Source organism: Poecilia latipinna, unplaced genomic scaffold (genome assembly GCF_001443285.1).
Source record: "Poecilia latipinna isolate Pla-1442-1.1 unplaced genomic scaffold, P_latipinna-1.0 Scaffold784, whole genome shotgun sequence".
NCBI classification, from domain to species: domain Eukaryota; kingdom Metazoa; phylum Chordata; class Actinopteri; order Cyprinodontiformes; family Poeciliidae; genus Poecilia; species Poecilia latipinna.
The window spans coordinates 208,667-228,931 of NW_015113400.1; the positions used below are offsets into that span (position 1 = coordinate 208,667).

The window sequence follows — 20,265 nt, forward strand, 5'->3', positions numbered from 1 at the left end:
TTGGCTGCTTTGCAAATGCCAGCCAATAGAATGTCAGGTTGCATTGCGCCCATTTATTTCAACTTCCAAAGCTGAAATAAAGCTTAAGACAGAAAACTCTTTCAGCAGGTGAAGCCATTTCTATATAGGCTAACAAAATAATCATCATTTGGGAAATGAAGCTGAATTTCCCTGTCTGATCTCCAATGAGGGAGCCGAATCAGAGTGTTTTTGTGTTTGTGTGTGTGTGTGTGTGTGTGTGTGTGTGTGTGTGTGTGTGTGTGTGTGTGTGTGTGTGTGTGTGTGTGTGTTGCGAGGGCTCTGTGAGTGCTTACATTGGCATTGGGTTACCCTTGGCTTCACACTCTATGATGATGGTGTTATCTCTGGGGTCGACGATGTAGTCCTTCACTGACTGTTTGATTATGGTGGGGGGCTGCTTCACTGTGGGGCATCCAGACACAAAGCAACAGCTTATACATACACCATACAGGTAGACACACTCAGGTACACACACCGCTCTGATATCTACATCAACCGCAAACCACAAACAGCTTTAAATCCATTATTGAGTAATTCAAAGTCATTAAATGAGCTATGCTGGAGAAGGAGGTTTAGAAAAAGGTAGAAAAAGGTTTAGAAAACATAAAACATAAAGAGGATGTCATTTTGGACCAGTTTGTTGGCTTTTATACTCTGAAGTAGCAACCTTTACACCTCAGAACCATTTTTTACCTTTAATCCATCGGCAAATAATCTGTTTAGAGCCACAAAAGGTACATGAAACACATTTGATTATTTTAACTATATCTGCTACAGGAAGTATGTCTTGATTTTTAAATGAGAGGGGGGAAATGTATTTTTGTTTTTTTGGTTTTAAAGTAAAATAAAAAATAAAAAATCTACTCTTATACTAAGGTAATGAATTCAACGAAATGTCAAATTTATCAAAATTACATCAAAGTAGCAACCAAAAGACAAAGAAATTACATTATAGAAAATAATATTTATTAGACCATTATTGTCATTCTTTGTAGGAAATGCTATAAATATGCTCCATGAAAAAATGCTAATGCTAGCAATTTTTACTACTGTCACATTTTAAAATACTAAGTCTTTAGTGATTTTATTTCCCTCCAAATTTATTAAGACCAACATGAGGCTCTGGAGCCGCAGGTTGAGAAACCTCAACTTCAGAAAGAAAACAGGAAGAGAGGACAAAATAACTAAATGAGTAAGAGAATCTCCTGAATCAGGTTACACCAGATGTGAAAGAGGATTTCACATCTGGCCCAGCATATTTGCTTGCCAGCTGTACGCCAATCTTTTTTTTTTCCCGCATCTCTATAACGTTAGAAGCATTTGAAAGAAAATAGCATGCGTGACTGCAGCCAGCATTTAAAATGTTTAAGCCTGAAAATCCCACAAGAGCACTGAAACATTAAAGCTGATGAACATCTATAATTCACTGAAAACCTGCGATCTACTTCAACGGTATAGTCAAAGCCAGGCCTTCAAACATGGCGGTAAACATACTCTGATCGTGAGGACGAGGAGTCGACTTCTCTTGTTTTCCAGAAAAAGCTCTTTTAATTTTCCTTGCCATTTTTGTGATGAAATGTAACGTCCACATGAATCGTTTATAAGTAAGCAGTTCATAGTAGATGTGCACTGAAACATGACTGGTGTAGTTTTTTTTTTTTATAAAAGGAGCAGCAACTCGTTCAATCCTAAAACATCTGCAAATGTTAATAGTTCCAATACAATCCTTTGGATTTTATATTGTCTGTTAACTAGACAGACATTATATTCTTCTTGATAAAACAGATATTAACTTGTTTCACCGAAGTTAGCATTTGATTCAGAGCTTTCAGTTTTCCTATCAAGTAAGAGAAATAGATCTTTATTCCACATTGGAAAATGGCATCAGTGAATGAATGTAACACAGCGATCTGAGCTCCAACTTCGAAGACTAATGGAAAGCACCAATGAAGTAAAGGCTGGTTCAAACTAGACCACTTTGGAGCAGTTTGGGGGAAAAGTATTAAATCCTGGAACAGGATTCTGCTGCACTTACTCACAACAGATTAAATGTGATTGTATGAATGCCAGAAAAATGGAGGATGTAAATTGTTTTCCCCTTTCCTTTGTGGGGTTCCAACTTTAACTGGGAGAGTTATTCATGGACAGCAAAGTGTTTCACATTTACAGACTGCCTGGTGTGGTTCATAAAGGAGCCACAATCAGCTGAGCAGCAGAAAATTACAGTCAGACCTCACTGGCTCGACAGTAGAAGGCCCTCAGTAGCTATGGTTACATACGATTGCCACGCAGATTTTGAGCAAACTTTATACATTTTGTAAAAACAGAAAGAAAAAAGAAAAAACAAAAACAAATTAGGCATGTTTCCATCTACTGATGTGGAGTGGATCGACCAGGCTACATAAAGCATCATTATAACCGATGTTGATGTTATGCATGGCTTTAATAAAGTTAAGTGCTCACTACCTTCAGCGCATCAACTCATTAATGACTTAACAGCTGAGTGGATTTAGGAAAATCCACTCAGCTGAGTCTATAACTTTTATTGTTATTTGTTAGTTTTGCAGTTTCCATCAACCTTTACAAATGCGATACTTCAAAAATGTGCATTAAAAAACCAGCTGATGGCAGATGTGCTATGCTAACTGCTGGGGGAAGAGATGCAGAAGGAACGACATGCTATGAAATACTTACAGTCTTGCTGGATCTTTGCTGTTAGTCCGGTGTGAAACAAAAAGACAGAAAGGTTTGATAGGGTGGTTAATATTAATAAAGACATACTGATTACTGTGTCATGTTAAAACTGGAGGATACAGGTTTTGGAGAGCTCCTAGCTCATCCATGCTACCTGTTTTTAGTTTTTGTTAAACTGAGCAGTTAATGTTATTCATCAATATGTTCAGTCAGGAATCAAACTAAGAGTTATCAGTATACTAATAACTAGCAATAACTATATTATTTATATGCTTTAGCATAATGCAGGTAACAATCAATGACAATATCAAGCAATTGATATATGTGCGCTTCATCTCCTTCTGCTCATCTCTTAAAAAGTATCTGCTTGAAATATGGCTGATCTCTACTTTACCGAATTAATGGGCGGAAGCGACACAAATCAAGAAAATGTGGTGAGTTGGAGCTGAGAGAGAGTTTGACCACCTGAGAGCCACTACTGTAACATAGTTAGGGTGTATAGTATGTAATCTATGTGACAGAAGAGATGTGACATTTAGACTGTAAAAGAAGCCGAGGACACTCACCTGGAAGAAGATTCCATACCGATGGAGCACAAGCAGTTTCAAAAAGAGAAAAAAAAAAACACACTTTGTTATGGTGTTCAGGAAAAAACATCACTAACACAATGTCTCTGTGTGTTGAACTGACAGTAAAAAATATTAAACTGGAGAGAACAACAGATTTAAAAGATTTAAAAGGCCTTCATGTAAGCACAACCATAACTACACAATGTACAGACTCAGTGCACTTCTACCTAAAATAGGACAAAATGACAAAGCACCAAATAATGATTTACTGATGTGTGAGTACATATTGGTTTGGTGTTAATTCTTTTTTTAATAACTTCTATTTTCATCAGTATTTTACTCTGCAATAACAGCTGCCAATGACGACTCAACTCCTTATTGTTAGTCATCAGTGTGAGTAATGTGTCCCTGTTTACAGGGAGGAGTTTATCTCTGCTGTCACCGAATGCTTGGTTATATACCCCTGGTTTCGTTATGCAGTGTGGTACCGGTCAGCGCGGTTTGGTTGGGTGTTTGATGGTTTTATGCTGAGTTCAGGAGGAACTCACCATTGGAGGAAACCCAACCCTAACATTCCATCATACTACTGAGACGACGAATGTGATGCGTTAGCATTAGCACATCTCGTGCTTGCTAGCAGTTTTCCTGTCCTTCGATCAAAGGACTGTGATGTATGACACTAGTAGCTCCATCCTTACTGTACCCGTGTCATTGTCCTACACGGATCGACAACTGAAGGGGTCCAGGAACGGCGTGGTACGAGTCGGACGCATGGGCCGCTTTTACATTAGAAACAGACAAAATAGTGCACCAAAACACACCCACTTGTCCCCTACTGCTCTGTGGAAATGAGATATTACCGGCAGGGACGGAAAGTCAGTGACTCTGTGCAGTTTGCTGTGTTTCCTTTATTAGAAAATTTCTTCTCAGCCGTCTTAATTTAATCAATGGAAACGGACTGGTCCACGTTACAATCTGGATTGAGTTGGGCTGCACTTAACTCATTTAGAATGCCACTCATCCAGTTTTCCTCTAAGGGGTGGACATGCCAGTATGTCGACAGAACATAATAGTCTGGGGTCCAAAGGTCAGGCACAAAAGAATACCAGAGTGAGATGAGAAGAGAGATGGAGCAGTTCACAGCTGACAGAGGTTAGAGGTCAATGCAAGTCTGTCCATGTGTGTAAAGATACATGAGCCAGGTGTGTTTAATACCCTGACAGAATCAGATACGGAAACAGAAATAAGGGCAGTCTTGTTTTTCTCCCTAGGCCTTTTTTATTTGTTGCTCTGGGTTTCACAGAGGTAGACGGGTGTTGCAGCCAATGTACGTGTAGTTTCAGGCAGTATGTTTATAATAAAATAAATTATGAATGTTGGAATCATATGAAGAATGATAATGTTTTAATTTAAAACAAATGAGTTCTTAAACTATTATCTACAGATAGGAGGCGATCTGTTCTGATCACTATCTGAATGAATTAGATTCTATCTACAGCGTCACATGTTTTCCTGTCAAATGGTATTTGTAATAAACTAAACACAGTTACTAATATATTTACTTATTGGGTCATATCATGTATTTTATAACGGCATATGCACGCATCATTATTGAAGAGGTTTTGCAGAAACCATGATGTGTTCAGGAACCCAGAGTCCGGCTGCGTAAAGAGAACACATAGCTTTTTGTTCTCCGCCTCTCTGTTCCGGCTCTAGCTGTGTCTTATGAAATGTGATTCACTTCTAAAAACAAAAAACAGCTGGCTTGTTTTTGTGTCAGAGTTGATAAAAAAAACAAACCAGTATGTTTTCATGTAAATTATTTTTTTTTGTAATTGGGCAGTGTTTACACTTTTCAGTTTGTTGAGTGACTTACGATCTAGAGGAACTTCGATGGCTGCCGCTTCCTGCCACAGCAGCAGTAATGACAGCAACGTCAGGGCTGCATGCCCAACCTTTCCCAACATTTCTCTCCTTCCAACTGGTCGCATGCAATCCTGCCCTCTGCTGATTGGTCAGACAGTTCCTCTGACAGCTCTGGAGGGGAGACACGAATGCAAAAGGTTTTTAGAAAGATCAAGATAGTGCAGCAAAGTGTACTATGGTATTGTAAATAGGTCATGGAGAGGTGAGCATGAGACTGTCTTTCAGGTCTGGCCTACATTCGCAGCTCGGTTGCTCTGTGGCTCTCCAGAGAAAAGTGCTTAGAAAACAGGAGAGGAGAGGATGAGCTGCTACGAATGGGATCAGGCCGCATTCCCAGGAAGAGAGGAGGCAGGATGAAAATGTTCATGTATCCAAATTCATAAGGGCTATCAAAGGCGCCATAGTTTCTTAAAAAGTCATATTTGGCAACAATATAATTGCTCATAAAGTGAAGCAAGTATCATGTTTGGGTTTTAGTTTAGTATAATCGTAGTAGTAATTTTTCCTTCATTTTTCTCAGATGTTGATTGGCGGTACTCATACAGTCACATTCAGTACATGAGAATATTACAGAAAAGTTCATTCAATAAAAATCAGAAACATTCCAGGGACTCAGTTCACCAAGTTAAACAAATATAGATTCATTTCATAAGTCTTTATTTCTGTTTGTTAGTGATTTTTATGAATTGCAAATTAATCAGACAAATCACAATTTTATACAGAAATATGAAATGCTAAGTAAACAAATAGTGGCTTATCATTTCAGGGCATGCATGTTTGTCATATTTATTTTTTTTATGTTTTATCTTAATTACTATTGGATTTTCAGTCAAATAAAAATATAATAAAACCACATTTCTGACTTGGCGACTCTGGCTACGGTGGTAAAATGTTTGGACTGGGCTGTGTTTTATTCCCTCCTGTTAAACTGACCGTGAGAGACAGACAGCATTCTGGTGTAAAGTGTTTCCTAGACTGTCCCTGTCAAACAAACACATACTTCAGACAGCAGGTGTGTGTCCCAGGTTAATCATGACGGACTCTTGCTTTCTAAATGCTGTGTGCTGTTACACTGACTCACATTGGCTGCTGTTATATTTCCTTCCACTCTGGCAACTTCCCTCACAGACCTGTAGAGAAATAAAGAAAATACATATGAATTAACAATACATCCATTGTTTTTGGGGGGAAAAAACACAACCAGGAAATTGTTAGATTACATTAGATCATCCTTACAGAAGAAATCTGAACACAAATAATATTTAAATCAAGAAGGGCACGGTATGGATCACACTAATTCGGACATTTAGTGACTGAAGCAGGTTCAGAAAGAACTGAACTCTGAGGGAGAAACGCCAGCCTGCTTAAAATGATCAGAATGGAAAGAAGCAGAAAAATACAGTATGGCAAACAATGAAAGCAGCAGACACGCTAAAGCGTTCACGCCGCAGGACTGTCTGCAGCAGAGTGGAAACTTCATCTGAACAGTGCGGCTGCACCATAAAGAGCCGGTCTGTGCAGCAGCAGCTGCTGCTCCCCTCAGGATCACCCTTGCCTCTTTCTGGGTCCTTATTTACTCACTCCTCCGAAAATATACACAACACACCCGACGCGAGGTCTACCTGCAGGGAGACCCCTCTATGGAAATATAGGGAAAGAAAAGAATTAAAGAGTTTCTTTCTCCAAAAACTGTTGCAACTGACTGTGTTTTTCAGGGAGGTTTCTTCATTGTTCGCTCCACATCTGCAGCAGCGGTAATGAACAGAAGACAAGCTGTGTGTCTGAGTACATGCACCCAACACACTCTGCTCCATAAATGCAAAAAAAAAGAAAAAAAAAACGATAAATATTTGTTTTTGTTTTTATTTTTTTTCAATAGAATAGAATATACTCTATTGATCCCCAAGAGAAAACTTCTTCTTAGTTGACAAGCTACTGCATCTAAGGTGCTAAATGTTAGTCATAAAAATATAACCATAAGCGATAAAATGTATTGTGTGTGTGTGTGTGTGTGTGTGTGTGTGTGTGTGTGTGTGTGTGTGTGTGTGTGTGTGTGTGTGTGTGTGTGTGTTTGTGTGGGTGTGTGTTTTTGTTTTTGTGTGTGTACCTAAGAGTGATGTAAGTGATATCAAAAATGACTGAATATAAATAAATAAATAAAATAACAAGCATACACATGCAAATATGTTAATCCATAAATAATCTATAAATGAATGAAAAGAAAAATTGAATTTAACTAACTTAAGAAGTAAGCTTCCTGATGTTGGGCATAAAATTAGCTGCTCTGGTGTATTCTGACTCTAACCTCAAGTAGGACAGACTGCTGCTGTGGCCTCTGGCAACACACTTAACCCAGTTAACATTTTTTTACCCCAGATGTTCCATACATGTCCTCCTGGAGTCAAAGGCAGCATCATTTCACCTTGGTGAACTTCTCTTAGGTGGTGTTGCTCAGTCATTTTCATCTCCCAATAACACCTTTTAATGAGTCAGCTGTCATCGTTACTAAGAGGAAGTTCTAAAAGTCCAGTAGGTACATTTATATTATGTCTGATTTCAGATCAGAGAGGGAGATAACCAGCAGCCTGGAAGATGAGAACTGGGTCAAAGTACAGTTTGCGTCCCGCCAGTCCTAAAAAAAACCCAGAAACCAGTCTTAGGTTGCCCCTGACGACCTCTGCCTTTCTGCTGCACGATTTGTTTTCCTTCAAACATCCTGATAATATCTTGCGGCATCGCTACCTCTTCTCTGCTCTGTTTGCAATGAATGCAAATAAGTTGTGATTCACCTTTTAGCTTTGCCGTAAATGGCCCATATCTGAGGAGAGCGGCTGCCATGGTCACAGGCTGCAGGCTGGCAGCTCACCTAGCAGCACTTCATAGTGTTTGAACAGAACCCAGCCTGAACCCAGCAGCAGCGTCACATCAAAAAAAAACATGAAGATCTGAATAACAATGTTTGGCTTCCTAAAAAAAGCATGTGACATGGCAAAACATGGATTAACTCTCCATTTTCCACTTTTGCAGTCACAAGTTAAACCTGAAACCTAAGCCAACGATTTGTTTCGAATGTTTGTCAGTAAAATTAAGAATTTTATCACATTTTACATTTTTATCTTGTATATATCATCAGCGTGAATAATCAGTTTGGTTTATCGGTTTATTCATACAGGGCAAATGATGGCTTCAGTCCGGTCAAGTTCACAGCAAAATGAGCAGATCCAAAATAACATCAATTCAGTCCAAATTCAAAGATATATTAATGAACCAAAAGGCAGTTAAATGATGTCGTAACTCCTGTCATTCAAAGAGTCACTGTGCAAGTCGCAGGATCACTTCACACTGTAACTCCGTTCTTACAAGGCCAGGAGTTCTACTATTGGACCTTGACCAACAGCTGCATCTAGTATTTAGACCTGCTGGATGCAATAAAGAACACTGACATTTCTTTGTCCTCAATTAAAAATGTAAAAAATCAAATTCTGGCACACTGTCACAGATTCTCAGGATGGATCAAAGATCTGCTGTGCAATTCCTCATCCAGAGCAAGCATGTGGCAACCGTCAAAAGGAACAACTCAAAACAAAATCTCAAAATGAGCCAGGAGAACCAGGCTCATTATGAGCCAGACGGGGAGGCCAGAACCCAACACAAGAAAGAGTAGAATTCTACTGGGCCGATCAGCGAACAGACGGAGAAGTCGTAAACGAAGACGTCAATTTTCTGCGCTGTTTTAGAATTGTAGTCTCGCTGTAGTTTAAACAATGCCAGTGGAGGAAGTGAATGAAGTCGCCCAGTCCATGTCGGCCACACTGCCAAGTATTGATTTTACATTAACAGCCTCCTCGGCTCTTCTCTCTTCGTAGAGGAGAGTGGTTGTTTCCCGTAAGCTTCACAGCATTGATCTGGCGCATTGTGTACGTCACGAACAAATGTAAAAACAAATGGTGGGTAAAATTTAGAACATGATAACAGTTCATGCCTCCAGAAAGCAAACGTTTCTCAGTAGCCAAGAGTCCAGACCCTCTGGATGAAGCAAAGCGTAGAACAAGCAGCTGGTTCTTATCTAGGAACATATTTCCTTCCAAATTTACCTTCGAGGTGTGACGTGTTTTTCTTTCCACAACAGATAAAGAGCCTGCAAAGGTACCAGACATCATAGTACTCCACACTTAAATGTGGGGTAGACATGTATGTGTGTTTGTTGTGTGAGCTCATCATCCTTCAAAAGGTATTGAGATGATTTTAAAAAAGAAAACCCACAGACCAAGCAGAGCAGACATCCAAACATCAGGACGAATGGCAGTGAAGATAGAAAGGAACAGGAGTAAATGTTACTGAGTAAACCATGAGGAACAGAAGAAAACGGTTTTATTTCAGAACAGCATAAAATGAACAGAGGAACACGAGGAGACACAGTTCTGGTCTGGGGCTAGGTGGATGAAAGAGGCTCTTACTGCTGGAACAAAACCCTGACGTTTACGGCATGTTGCGTGATGCGAGTTGACGTGTGAGATAAAGGACCAAATATTTCCTCACTCTTTAATAACTGAATTCATTTTTACTATATTTGAAAATCTTTGAAAATCTAAGGTGTTATGACAACATTTTAAACTCACTGTACGTTCTAGAAATCAGCATCTATGTAAATCATTACATTGTAGGCAAAGTCTTAATGCTACAAAATGTGGGTTAAGTGTTTCAGGAAGTATTACTAATCCATTTTTGCGTTACATTAACAGACATACCATAAATAATTAACCTCCCATGTGTGTCATTACAGCCACTTTCCCCTAAAAGATCCATGTCAACTCCCATGTCCACTACACAGAAGAGGGACAAAACAAAGTGGCGTCGTATTTCAGCCTAACCTTCGGCACCCCGCGTAACCTCCAGGGACAGTCGGATGGAGGACATGAAGAGAAGAAGAACCAGTGGGTGCGGGGTGAATGCACGGTTGCCAGGCGATAAATGTGTGTATCTGGATGTCATGCTTGGGAAGAGCTGTAGCTCACTGTTGCAGAATGACCTAGTTTTGATCAAAAGCAAGAGCAAGTGTGAGCAGAAAATTAGGGAACATGAGGGAAACATGGAGATGCAGCTGAGAGGCGAATCGTTTCAGTCGATGTATTCTCCAGAAACAGCAAGAAAAGAGAGCAGGAAACACAAACAAACAGAAAAAAATCATCCTACAGATCATCTAAAGAACATAAAGGAACAGTTCATCTACACCCCACTTGTCAATCAACTTCAGATGATTACAGGGGCATAATTCCCCCTAAAAGTCAGTTTTTTGGGGGGAGAAGGGGAGAGTGAATATTTGTAGAAGAAATCAAAGACAGTTGACAGACGCCATGCTTCAAACTCCACTCTGATTGCACTGCATGTACCAGAGGGAAACTGATGAACTCGGCTAGACATGTAGTAACAGGGCTGGTATGAGGGAAGTTCTTTTACTGTCCTGATTTTACAGGATGGCACTTTATTAAGGAGAGAGCGTGATCAACATGAAGTAGGCTTCAGTCATCCTAGTGAAATCTCCTCAATGTCATATTGGGTAGTTAAAGAAGACCCAAGTGCAGAAAGTATGACTTCAATTTTTAAAAAAGAACAAAGGAAACTGACATTGAGAACATGGAGGTAAAACACAGGGAACAACAGAGACAAACAGATCGCAACGAAAACAGTCAGAGGAGAATGATGAAACCAAAATACTGGATATGCACTGAGGAAGGAGGAAGAGGACAGGGGACAGCCGAGGGAAATTAGGAGATGGAAAACATCTGGGCAGGGAAGCAGGCTGACGGACAGAGGAAGGGAGAAAGAAACCAAGCGGAAACACGGGGACACCATAGATAATAAGAAAAACCTGAAACTAACACAAGCAATAAACAGGAAGAAACTCTAATCTATAGAAACAAGTCCAAAACAAAAGCAATGGGAATAAGTTAACTACCAAGGAAAAATCTAAAAAGCTAAGCTAATTAACAAGAAAAATGATCAACACAGAAACATAGATGGAAGGCAAATTTCAAAGACCTTAATATTGTAACACTTTAACACACTACTGTTCTTATTTTCTGCTAAATGTCAGATTTTAAGTCATAAACTTTTGCTTTTTGGCCATCTGTGGAGAAAGGCTACATTTTTCCATTCAAATTAATATTTTAGGTTCATAAGCAACCAGATTTGAGAATCCCTTCAATAGACTGTAGCCTCTGTGATATTACCTGAGAAAGAAAAGGTGAAAATTTAAAATAAAAATAGAAAAAAAAAGAAGAGAAAAGGTAAGGCAAGACGAGACGAGACAAGATAAGATAAGATAACTCACATCAGTAGTCATGTTTCCATGAATGTTTTTTTATGTACATTTTGAAGTATCGCATTGGGAGAGGTTGATGGAAACAGCAAAATTCAAAATAACTTCCTCAATTTCACATAAACATGTTCACATTCACATGATGTGGCTTTCAGCTTCTCCAAAAGAAAAAATGAAAGCACTAAAGTCCAAACCTCCAGTTCGCAGAAGAAGGACTCTGAGATGTGTGGTCCATGCTAGTTTGCAACTTCTACTTCCTGTTTTTTACTCACATATGACATTATGCCTCATGTAGCCTGGCTGATTTGCTTTAAATCAATCAATCAAATTTCATTTGTATAGCACAATTCAGCAGCAAAGCATTTCAAAGTGCTTTACATAATTAAAAAACAAAATAAAAACCGCATGTGACATTGAATAAAAAAGAGAAAGAGGTTTTGGAAAAAAAGATAAATCAGTAAAACACCTAACTCACATTTTCTTTTAATTTTTTTCTGACATTTTGAAAGTTTTCTCTGAAGTCTCAAGACAGTTGGATGGAAACATAGCGAGTGTGTGGCCATTTCACATTCCAAGTTAAGAAAAAAACCAAAAACAAAAACACCAATTGACAGAATGAACATATTAAAAGATGCAATTGACGCAATTCAACACTATCGCTTTCATATACCTATTCGGTCTATAGTGTGCGACATACTAAACATCTATGTTTATAATTTTCCAGGATCTCCTTTGCCTTTCCTAAGCACCAACTGCTCATATGAATACTGATCTGTACACCAAACAACCTTCGCTGCAGCTTAAACCAAACATCTTAGCCTTGATCTTATAATTAATGTTTCAGTGGCCTGATTTTGCAGTGTCTGCTCCATTCTGCTGCCCTATCTCTTGACGGTGTGGGTGGGAGGCATTGACTGAGTTTGACAATTCTGTCTGCAAACAATAGAAGAAGTCTATTGCTCCTTTACAACTCAAGGTTAATAGAGTCACAGTCAATGGACGATTTATAGAGATTGTTGTTCACCTCTCAGTTTTATTATTTTTCAATAGACACTTGTGATGGAGTACTGAGGAGGAACTCCTTCAGTGTCAGTGGACATGATTTAGTTGAACAAAGCAAACAGCCCACGGTACGTTGAGGGTTCTGGGCAGGTGGGTTATGGGGGTGTAGGCGTCAGGTTGTCATGTTTTGTTGATTTACTTTTATGATCCAAATATGTGACTGACGATCAATGCAGCGGCTGGGGAAAGGAGAATTAGAGGAGAATCTAATGGTGTTTAATGGCTTCAGATGGGCAAGTAAAGAGAGGTTTATTTTTCTTACTTTGTAGCAGAGATGCAGTCAGCATGAAAGGGAGGCTGAGGATCTTGAGATGTCACAAGACACATGGAAAGACAAGTGGAACATGAGATAGAGCTGCATGACAGGAGGAAGCTTCAAACAGATGGCTGGTTAGGTTGATGGAGACATGGGTCCATTGGAAATATAGATCCACTGGAGACATAGGTCCATTGGAGACATAGGTCCATTGGAGACATAGGTCCATTGGAGACATGGGTCAGTTGGAGAGATAGGTCCATTGGAGACATAGGCTCACTGGAGATATAGGTCCATTGGAAACATAGATCCATTGGAGACATTGGTCCATTGGAGACATGGGTCAGTTGGAGACATAGGTCCATTGGAGACATTGGTCCATTGGAGACATGGGTCAGTTGGAGACATAGGTCCATTGGACAACTCTGGTGTGGATTAACTTGTATTCTGGTTGAGTGTTGAGAATGTTGTCTGACTAGGAACCGACTTGTGGGTCTGAGGAACGCTAAGGTGGGGGGTTGAGTTGGGTTCCAGGTTTTAGAATCAAAGGCACAAGAAGACAGGGTGTACTTTCCTTAGAGGATAACATTAGGTGGGAAAAACTACAGAATGTAGGAGCGTATCGGTGGTCTATTTGTTCTGTGGTATTGATGAGAGTATTGTTACGGCTTCAGTGGGTCTCTGCCCTTTTTTCCTTTTAGGGTTCTGCAGACAGGTCTCTGCAGGTGATGTGTGTTGCCCTGATTGGTGTTCTGCAGCTTTAAAACTGCCAGGCATGCAGCAGTCAGGAGGCTTTTCCCTCCTCTCTCCTCAGATCCCTATTTGGTTTGGTTTGTATCTTTTGGTTGAGATTTGTTAGGTTTGTTTAAGCATTTGTTTATTTCTGGTCACTTATAGGTTCTGCTTTAATCTATTTTGGTTTCTCATTTCAGGTATTCTTTTTTCAGGGTTATTTCTTTAATATAATTTAATAAATTCTACTTTCACTAAGTTACTAAATCCTTGTGTGGTCTCCTTTTAATGTTACCCCATCAAACGAGCCTGGTGGACGTAACAGTATGAACTGGAGGCCAGCAAAAGGTTGGAAATAGAGATAAAAATAGACACACGTTAACCACACGATTACCTCATCTAAAGCATCCTTAAAGACACGGGACAGAATGAGATTCCCATTCTAGGCCAGCTCATAAAAAAAAAGCTACAACCTGTTGTTTGCTGACTGGTCTTTGTTTATTCTCTGGTAGACTTATTTCACTGCTCCATCTTTTATGCAATTCATTTTATCCTTTTTGGTCCCGGCTTCCTTAACCTTGTTTTCTCTGCCACTCATTTTTTTCTCCTCTCACCCATCCACCCTGTAGGCCTTCATCATCCACTGTTGACAATGAAAGTGTACCACGAGCCCTGATAGCACATCTGGGTTTCACTTTGTGTTTCTCTTCCTACCATTCATCCTTATCACAGCCCCCCACCCCCTGTACCTTCATCCCTCTTCTTTTTGCAGCTGTCTTTTTTCACCTCTCCCTCTTGCCCAGACAACCCTGTGGTTGCCAGGGCTCCTTAGCAACAGCCCCACGAGGCAAAGGATGGATGAAGAAGGTAGGCGAGGGAACAAAGGCGTCGAAGGGAGGGGTAGGAAGGGGTGAAGATGAGGATGAGGAGAAGGTGGTAAGGGGGAGACTAAGCATAGCAGCAGAATGAGGCTAGAGATATGGATTAGCGATACAAAATTCATGGCATGTGAGATGTGATGTGTCTCACTCTTCAGTCAGGTCAAGAACTGCATAAAGTGTTTTTGATCATGCATGTGCTTGCATTATGTACGGGATTTAGGAATTAATTCTATGGCGGACAACCTCCTCTTGTTTATATGAAACCCATGCTTCTATTTCGCATTCAAACTCGAGATTAAAAAAACGCCTGATTGTAAAGTCAAACACAGGGTATGAAATTCAATCAGAATGCCATGTAAGCTCCCAAGTGACTTATTTTAAAGGGTGAATGAATAAACATGAACCTTGCATCCAAAAGAGACCTGGCATAAAAATGGCCCTTTTGTGCTGAAACACCAGGAAAAAAAAAACATATTTTCAAGCAGTGAAAACGACACTTGGTAAGAGAAGTACAGACAAGGAAGTGAGGTCTATGAAAGAAAATAAACCAGTGGTAACCAGCTCCTGTACTTAAATTTGAGAAATCTCTTGCAAAAGGTCAGTTCAAGCAGATTTCATCATGTGATCCCTAGTGCCAATATCACACAATTAAAACACTGACAAAAGGCTTTTAAGATATTTTAAGACCACATTTTATGAAATTTAAGACGTGTTTCATGACAGGGATGTACAAAAAAAAATCCAATTTTATGTATACATTTGTAAGCATGGAAAATTATTGAGGAAGAAATGCCATTACTTGTGAGATTCTTATTTACTTAGCTATTTATTTAATTTCCTTTTGCCAAAAACTCACTGAGATCCAGATCTCATTTCTGTGTGGGCAAAAAAATCTGCAACACTCAAGATTAATTACATCTTATCACATTCTTTCTTTTGTATTAGATATTAGTCATAATTCTTTTCATTCCATGTTCTACTCCTTTCCCTCTCTTCCTCCTTCTTAGATGCATTTCCCTTTGTAGTAACAACTTTGTTGAAATAAAATTCATCAAAAAGTCAGACTGGTGCTTGACCACTATGTTTAGTATCCACTAAGCCTCCGCCGGTCAGAGTTTGAGTCTCACCAAATGCTGCTCCTAGGTCAGTGATAGAAGACCTAGGAGCTAAAGCTAAAGCTGGGGAGCGTTAGCCACACCAACAGATTAAAGCTGTGACATTTCCGTGGCTATTGACAGCAGCTTTGGGCTGCATTTGTCTCTCTACAGCCTTAACCCCTACAATGGCAAGCTTCTTATAACCGAATGAATGTAGAATCTCATGGAATGGCAAGAGAAGTGAGCCAGTGGTTGAAGACGAGCACTGTCCAGCCAACCGGCAATAAATTTGCACTTAAACTAGTTAGCTGGCTAGCTAGCAAGCCGCTGGTTAGTGGTAGCCTTAACAAATCGTAGAACACAACGAAGATATCCGCGCGTGATTCAAATTTTTGCTTGACAGCAATGTCTCACAAGAAAAAAACTAAACAAAAACAAAACTACATCAAATATAAGAGATTAAACCTTTAGGGTCAGGTTGTAATGACTCGATCAAAGTGTCTCACAAAAGCATAAGTTTGTGGAAGCACCCAAGTTACCTTAGCTTTTCATTCCCAGGGCTTTAAATCCTGCTGTTGTGACTCGGAGGTGGAAACTCTTCACAACTGTATCTTGAGCATTTGGAGAAGCTCTCTGCTATTTATGTTGTTGCTTCTTGCACCTTGGTGGCATCTCACTGCAGAAAATATCCAACACAAATACACAAAAATGGGGTTATGAAATATACTGTTGTAATGTAATATGAAAACTCTTAGGCCTGATTATGTTCAGGCATATATGAAAGCAAATGTATTTCTGTGGAGATAGAAAACTTTAAAAAGGAAATGCACTGGAATGAAGTAATTGTAAACATTCACTGTTTTTCATATTCAAGGAAATTCCAATCTCAGTCATCATAGTAAAATCAAAAGGAAAAGTTTTTATAGGATGTAAATAAACATTAACATACAATATGTTTGTTGCTGAACTCCATAATCCAACAGCTTAAACAGTAAAATTATTAGGTGTGTCAGAAAATCACCTAATGATTAGTCAAATACATGCCTGGGAAACAGAAGTAGCCATAAATTAGCTTAAAGCTGCCTGCAGGGGGCAGCATAACAGGAGAAACAGCTCAACTGCATCTAAAGAGCTACACAGAAATCTATTGCCGGGGTACCCCAGATAGATTGGGGGCAAGTACGATGTTTTTAATACGTTTTAATATGTTTGGAAATATATCAGCAGGTTATGTTTCCATAACATAACTTGCTATGGAAACAGGTGTGTGTGCGTGTGCCGCATGAAGATTAAGCTGACAGAGCAGCTGAATAGGCGGCTATCCACTGGCCCAGATTGGTATCTTCTTATTTGTTGTCATTCTGAATATTAATTTGGCTGATGAGATAAATTTTCAGCAGAAAAACTTGTGTTCTGTAAATCTTTCTGTTTGCACACTTTATTATTACATCAACATTTTTGTAACCAATACATGCTATCAAAACCAACATGTTTGTGTTCCCCAGAGCGGAGGCAGTGTTTACCGCATGCTTCTGAACTCTGTCCTTTATGACGACAAATCTGACAGGAATGAGCTAGAAGAGATCATTATCCTTGGTCGTTTATTACATAGTGGCTATTATAATAAGACTGAATGAAGTAACTGTAAACCGATTTGCAGGATAGCAGCAACTAATGAGCCACTTTGCTCAACGTGGATTTATAGCACAAAACTGAAACCAGTTTCAACATAGAAAACAAACGGTCATGTTTCAGCATGCCGAGGTGTGACAGATATTGAACGGTGTATTCACACTGTTCTCTTGTGCTCACGTGAAATTTGGCAGCACGATTTTTGAAGAATTTTCAGCAAAACAAAACATGCGAGCAAGCTGAAAAACATTTTTGTTTATGGTTAGTAATAAGAAAATTCACAATCTTTGTATTTGTATTCTTTTTTTGGGCAAAAAATAGCTGGGACAAGACCTGTCAGGGTAGAGGTAGAGTTTAACTCAGAGCTGTGATATTTGTGATATATTTATCAAAAGTAACTTTAAAAGAAAAGGGAAGAGCTTAAAGCCACTGAGAAAAAAAAAAAAAAACTTTGACTTTAATCTCAGAATTCAGATTTATTTTTTTTTTTTTTTGAATTTTTTTAAGTGGCCCTAATCCTCTTCTTTAAAAGGGGGGCCCTATTTGCAAATGAGAGCAATATTACAGAAATGTCTTGTTTTAGCTTCTTCCCTTTGTGTACTTGTGTGCGGATCTAAAACCACGTCAACTGGGCCTCAGTTGGCAGCTCTGGATCGTCTCCCTGGAGGCTAAAACAATAAAAGCCATTCTGTGATTTCCTGGGCTGTCCTAAAGAGACACACACACACACACACACACACACACACACACACACACACACACACACACACACACACACACACACACACACACACACACACACAAATGCTTGTCATTCCCAATTTGTCTGCCATAATTACACCATTACCAAATTTCATTTTCTACCTTCTTCTCTCAAAATAACATTATGTGCATTAACACGTCTGCTCACCAATAAGGACACAGTTAATGGAAAACGTGCTCTCTGTTCATTCATTATGTAGAACGATACGACACATCTCTTATCCCATCTTCCCTTTATGTTCAAAATCTCAGACGGCCTCGGATCAATGTCAAATATTTAGTTTTTCATTCCCTCAACAAGCAAGTTACATTTGAGGAAGACGGTGAACCTTTAAAAAGTTGCATTGCTCACTATTTTTACCAGATGAATTTAGCTGTGGGTAGAAACCATGGCTCGGTGGGTAGAGAAGTTGTCTTGGAATCTGACAGTTATGAGTTTGATCACAGATTTCTCTGTTGTCACATGATGATATCTGGCTGGGAAAGGCGTTGTGTGCATTTGTACCAGTAAATAACTGGATTTAAACTTTCTTTAGAAAGGGACAATGTACAGCTCAAATACCAATGTCACCATTCAATGCGCTGCACCAGATTATCTGCAGCACCTTGACAGGTTACAAAAATTGATATAGAATATTTAATAAAATAAAATAGGATATATAAAGCTGCATGTTGCTTTGTAATCACATTGCACAGACGAGCACACTCCTACAGGTGCTGAAATTAATTAAATTAGTGGAACAATGACTGACAATAACAGGAAGATTTGGCTGGCAATCAAATTAATTAATAATAAATATGGATGTGATCATATTTTAAAGTTTAAAATTTAGATGCTGATTCCTAAATCTATTAAAAACACGTAGAATGAGTCAGATAGATATAAAAACAATTCCTTTGAAAGAATGACATATTTTGGGTAAATTATTAATAAATAATTTAACTTGGTTATTAATTTATTGGTCACTTTACATGTAAACAAGCAGAGACCCAGCAGTCAGCGGCGTGAGGCCGGGCTAGTCAGTAGTTTAAGGAAACTCTTTACGAGTGAGTGACATAACAGCCAATGGCAAGATGAGCCTGGAGCCGAAACAATCAGGACAGTCACTCAGTGGAAGAAACCGCTGGAGCAAGTAAGTGCTTAAATAGCTCATTTAGACTGGGGTCAGGAGGAAATTATGACACATACTGAGAAGAGCCACAAGCATGTGCTGCTAGAGCTGGTCTTTATCAGGTATAGTAGGATCTCAGCCCTTTTGTTAGGATCTTTGGTTGTTTGATGGTTTGATTTGATTCTAATTTCATTATTAGTTTGTGTTAGTTTCTTATTTTGGTTAGATCAGGCTTGTTCCTGTTTTTCTTTAGTTCAGTTCTTTCTTAGTGATTCTAGTTTATGATGTTTACCTCTTGTGCCTATTTTTACCTACTTTCTCTGTCTTTCCTTCCCTCCCTGTCTCACTCTCTCTTTCTCTCTCTATTCAGTCTGCCTTTTGCCCTCACACCTGCAACACATTAGCTAATCAACCCAGGTCCATTGTTTCAGCATTCAACTTCCCAGTACTTAAGCACTTCTTTCTCGGTCACTCCTCGCTGGTTCCTTCTGTTACTTCCCCATTTTACCCTATGTACCCCTGTGTTTCCTTGTTGGCTTTTTTCGTTGTGGTTTACTTTTTGTTTTGTCCCTGTGGTTTTTGAAAGTGAACATTTGTATTTTCATCATTTTCATTAAATCTTCAAAGTTCATTTGAAGCCTATGGATCCACTATAACTGCCACACATCGTGACACTTACATCTGCACAACAAACTCCACATATCACAATGTTAAATTGTACAACTTAATTTATCTTCACTTCTTGCAGAAAAATCTATATTATGACACAGCAAACATGCTTTGTTTTATTTTAAAAGAAAATGTTAAAAAAAATATGAATGAAAAGTGTTTGATGCTTAAAATATTCACACCTCTGGCAGATTTAGTGTCTTTTCATTTGACCAAAATGTTTCTTCTACCTGAAGGTAACACAAATGTTCTGGAGCAGTTCAACCCTCTCTTGAATTGACTGTGAGAGCAAATCTGTGGGTGTAGCTAATGATCATAGAGTGATAAAGACTTTGTAAAAACATTTTCTTATTTCTTAAGTGAAAACTAACAGTTTTGTTTTAAAAGTCCCTGTGGCTACGCAAACATCTGTTATTCGGGCATTCTTTAATTTAAATGTTGACATAAATTTATTGATTTTTATTTATTTATTTATTTGTATTTTTTATTTTATTATTATTGTTTTTTTTTTTTTTTTTTTCAAAACCAATGCA

General features: G+C 38.9%; 1 protein-coding gene across 31 annotated transcripts in view; it reads right to left on the reverse strand.

Annotated features, from left to right (window-relative positions):
• nfasca (neurofascin homolog (chicken) a) overlaps positions 1-20,265 on the reverse strand; it is a 69,401-nt gene that overhangs the window by 39,717 nt on the left and 9,419 nt on the right. For 28 of the 31 annotated variants that reach the window (XR_001426699.1, XR_001426700.1, XR_001426698.1 and 25 more), the window contains exons 2-6: positions 16,097-16,233; positions 6,292-6,340; positions 5,161-5,321; positions 2,716-2,733; positions 315-423 (exon numbers count right to left, since the gene is read on the reverse strand). Coding sequence is in view for 25 of the 31 variants with exons in the window: in XM_015046576.1 (XP_014902062.1) it covers positions 315-423; positions 2,716-2,733; positions 5,161-5,275 (242 nt within the window). In the remaining 6 variants the exon portion in view is untranslated. The remainder of the gene's footprint in view (positions 1-314; positions 424-2,715; positions 2,734-5,160; positions 5,322-6,291; positions 6,341-16,096; positions 16,234-20,265) is intronic. The other 3 variants (XM_015046564.1, XM_015046572.1, XM_015046589.1) reach the window with 1 other exon arrangement.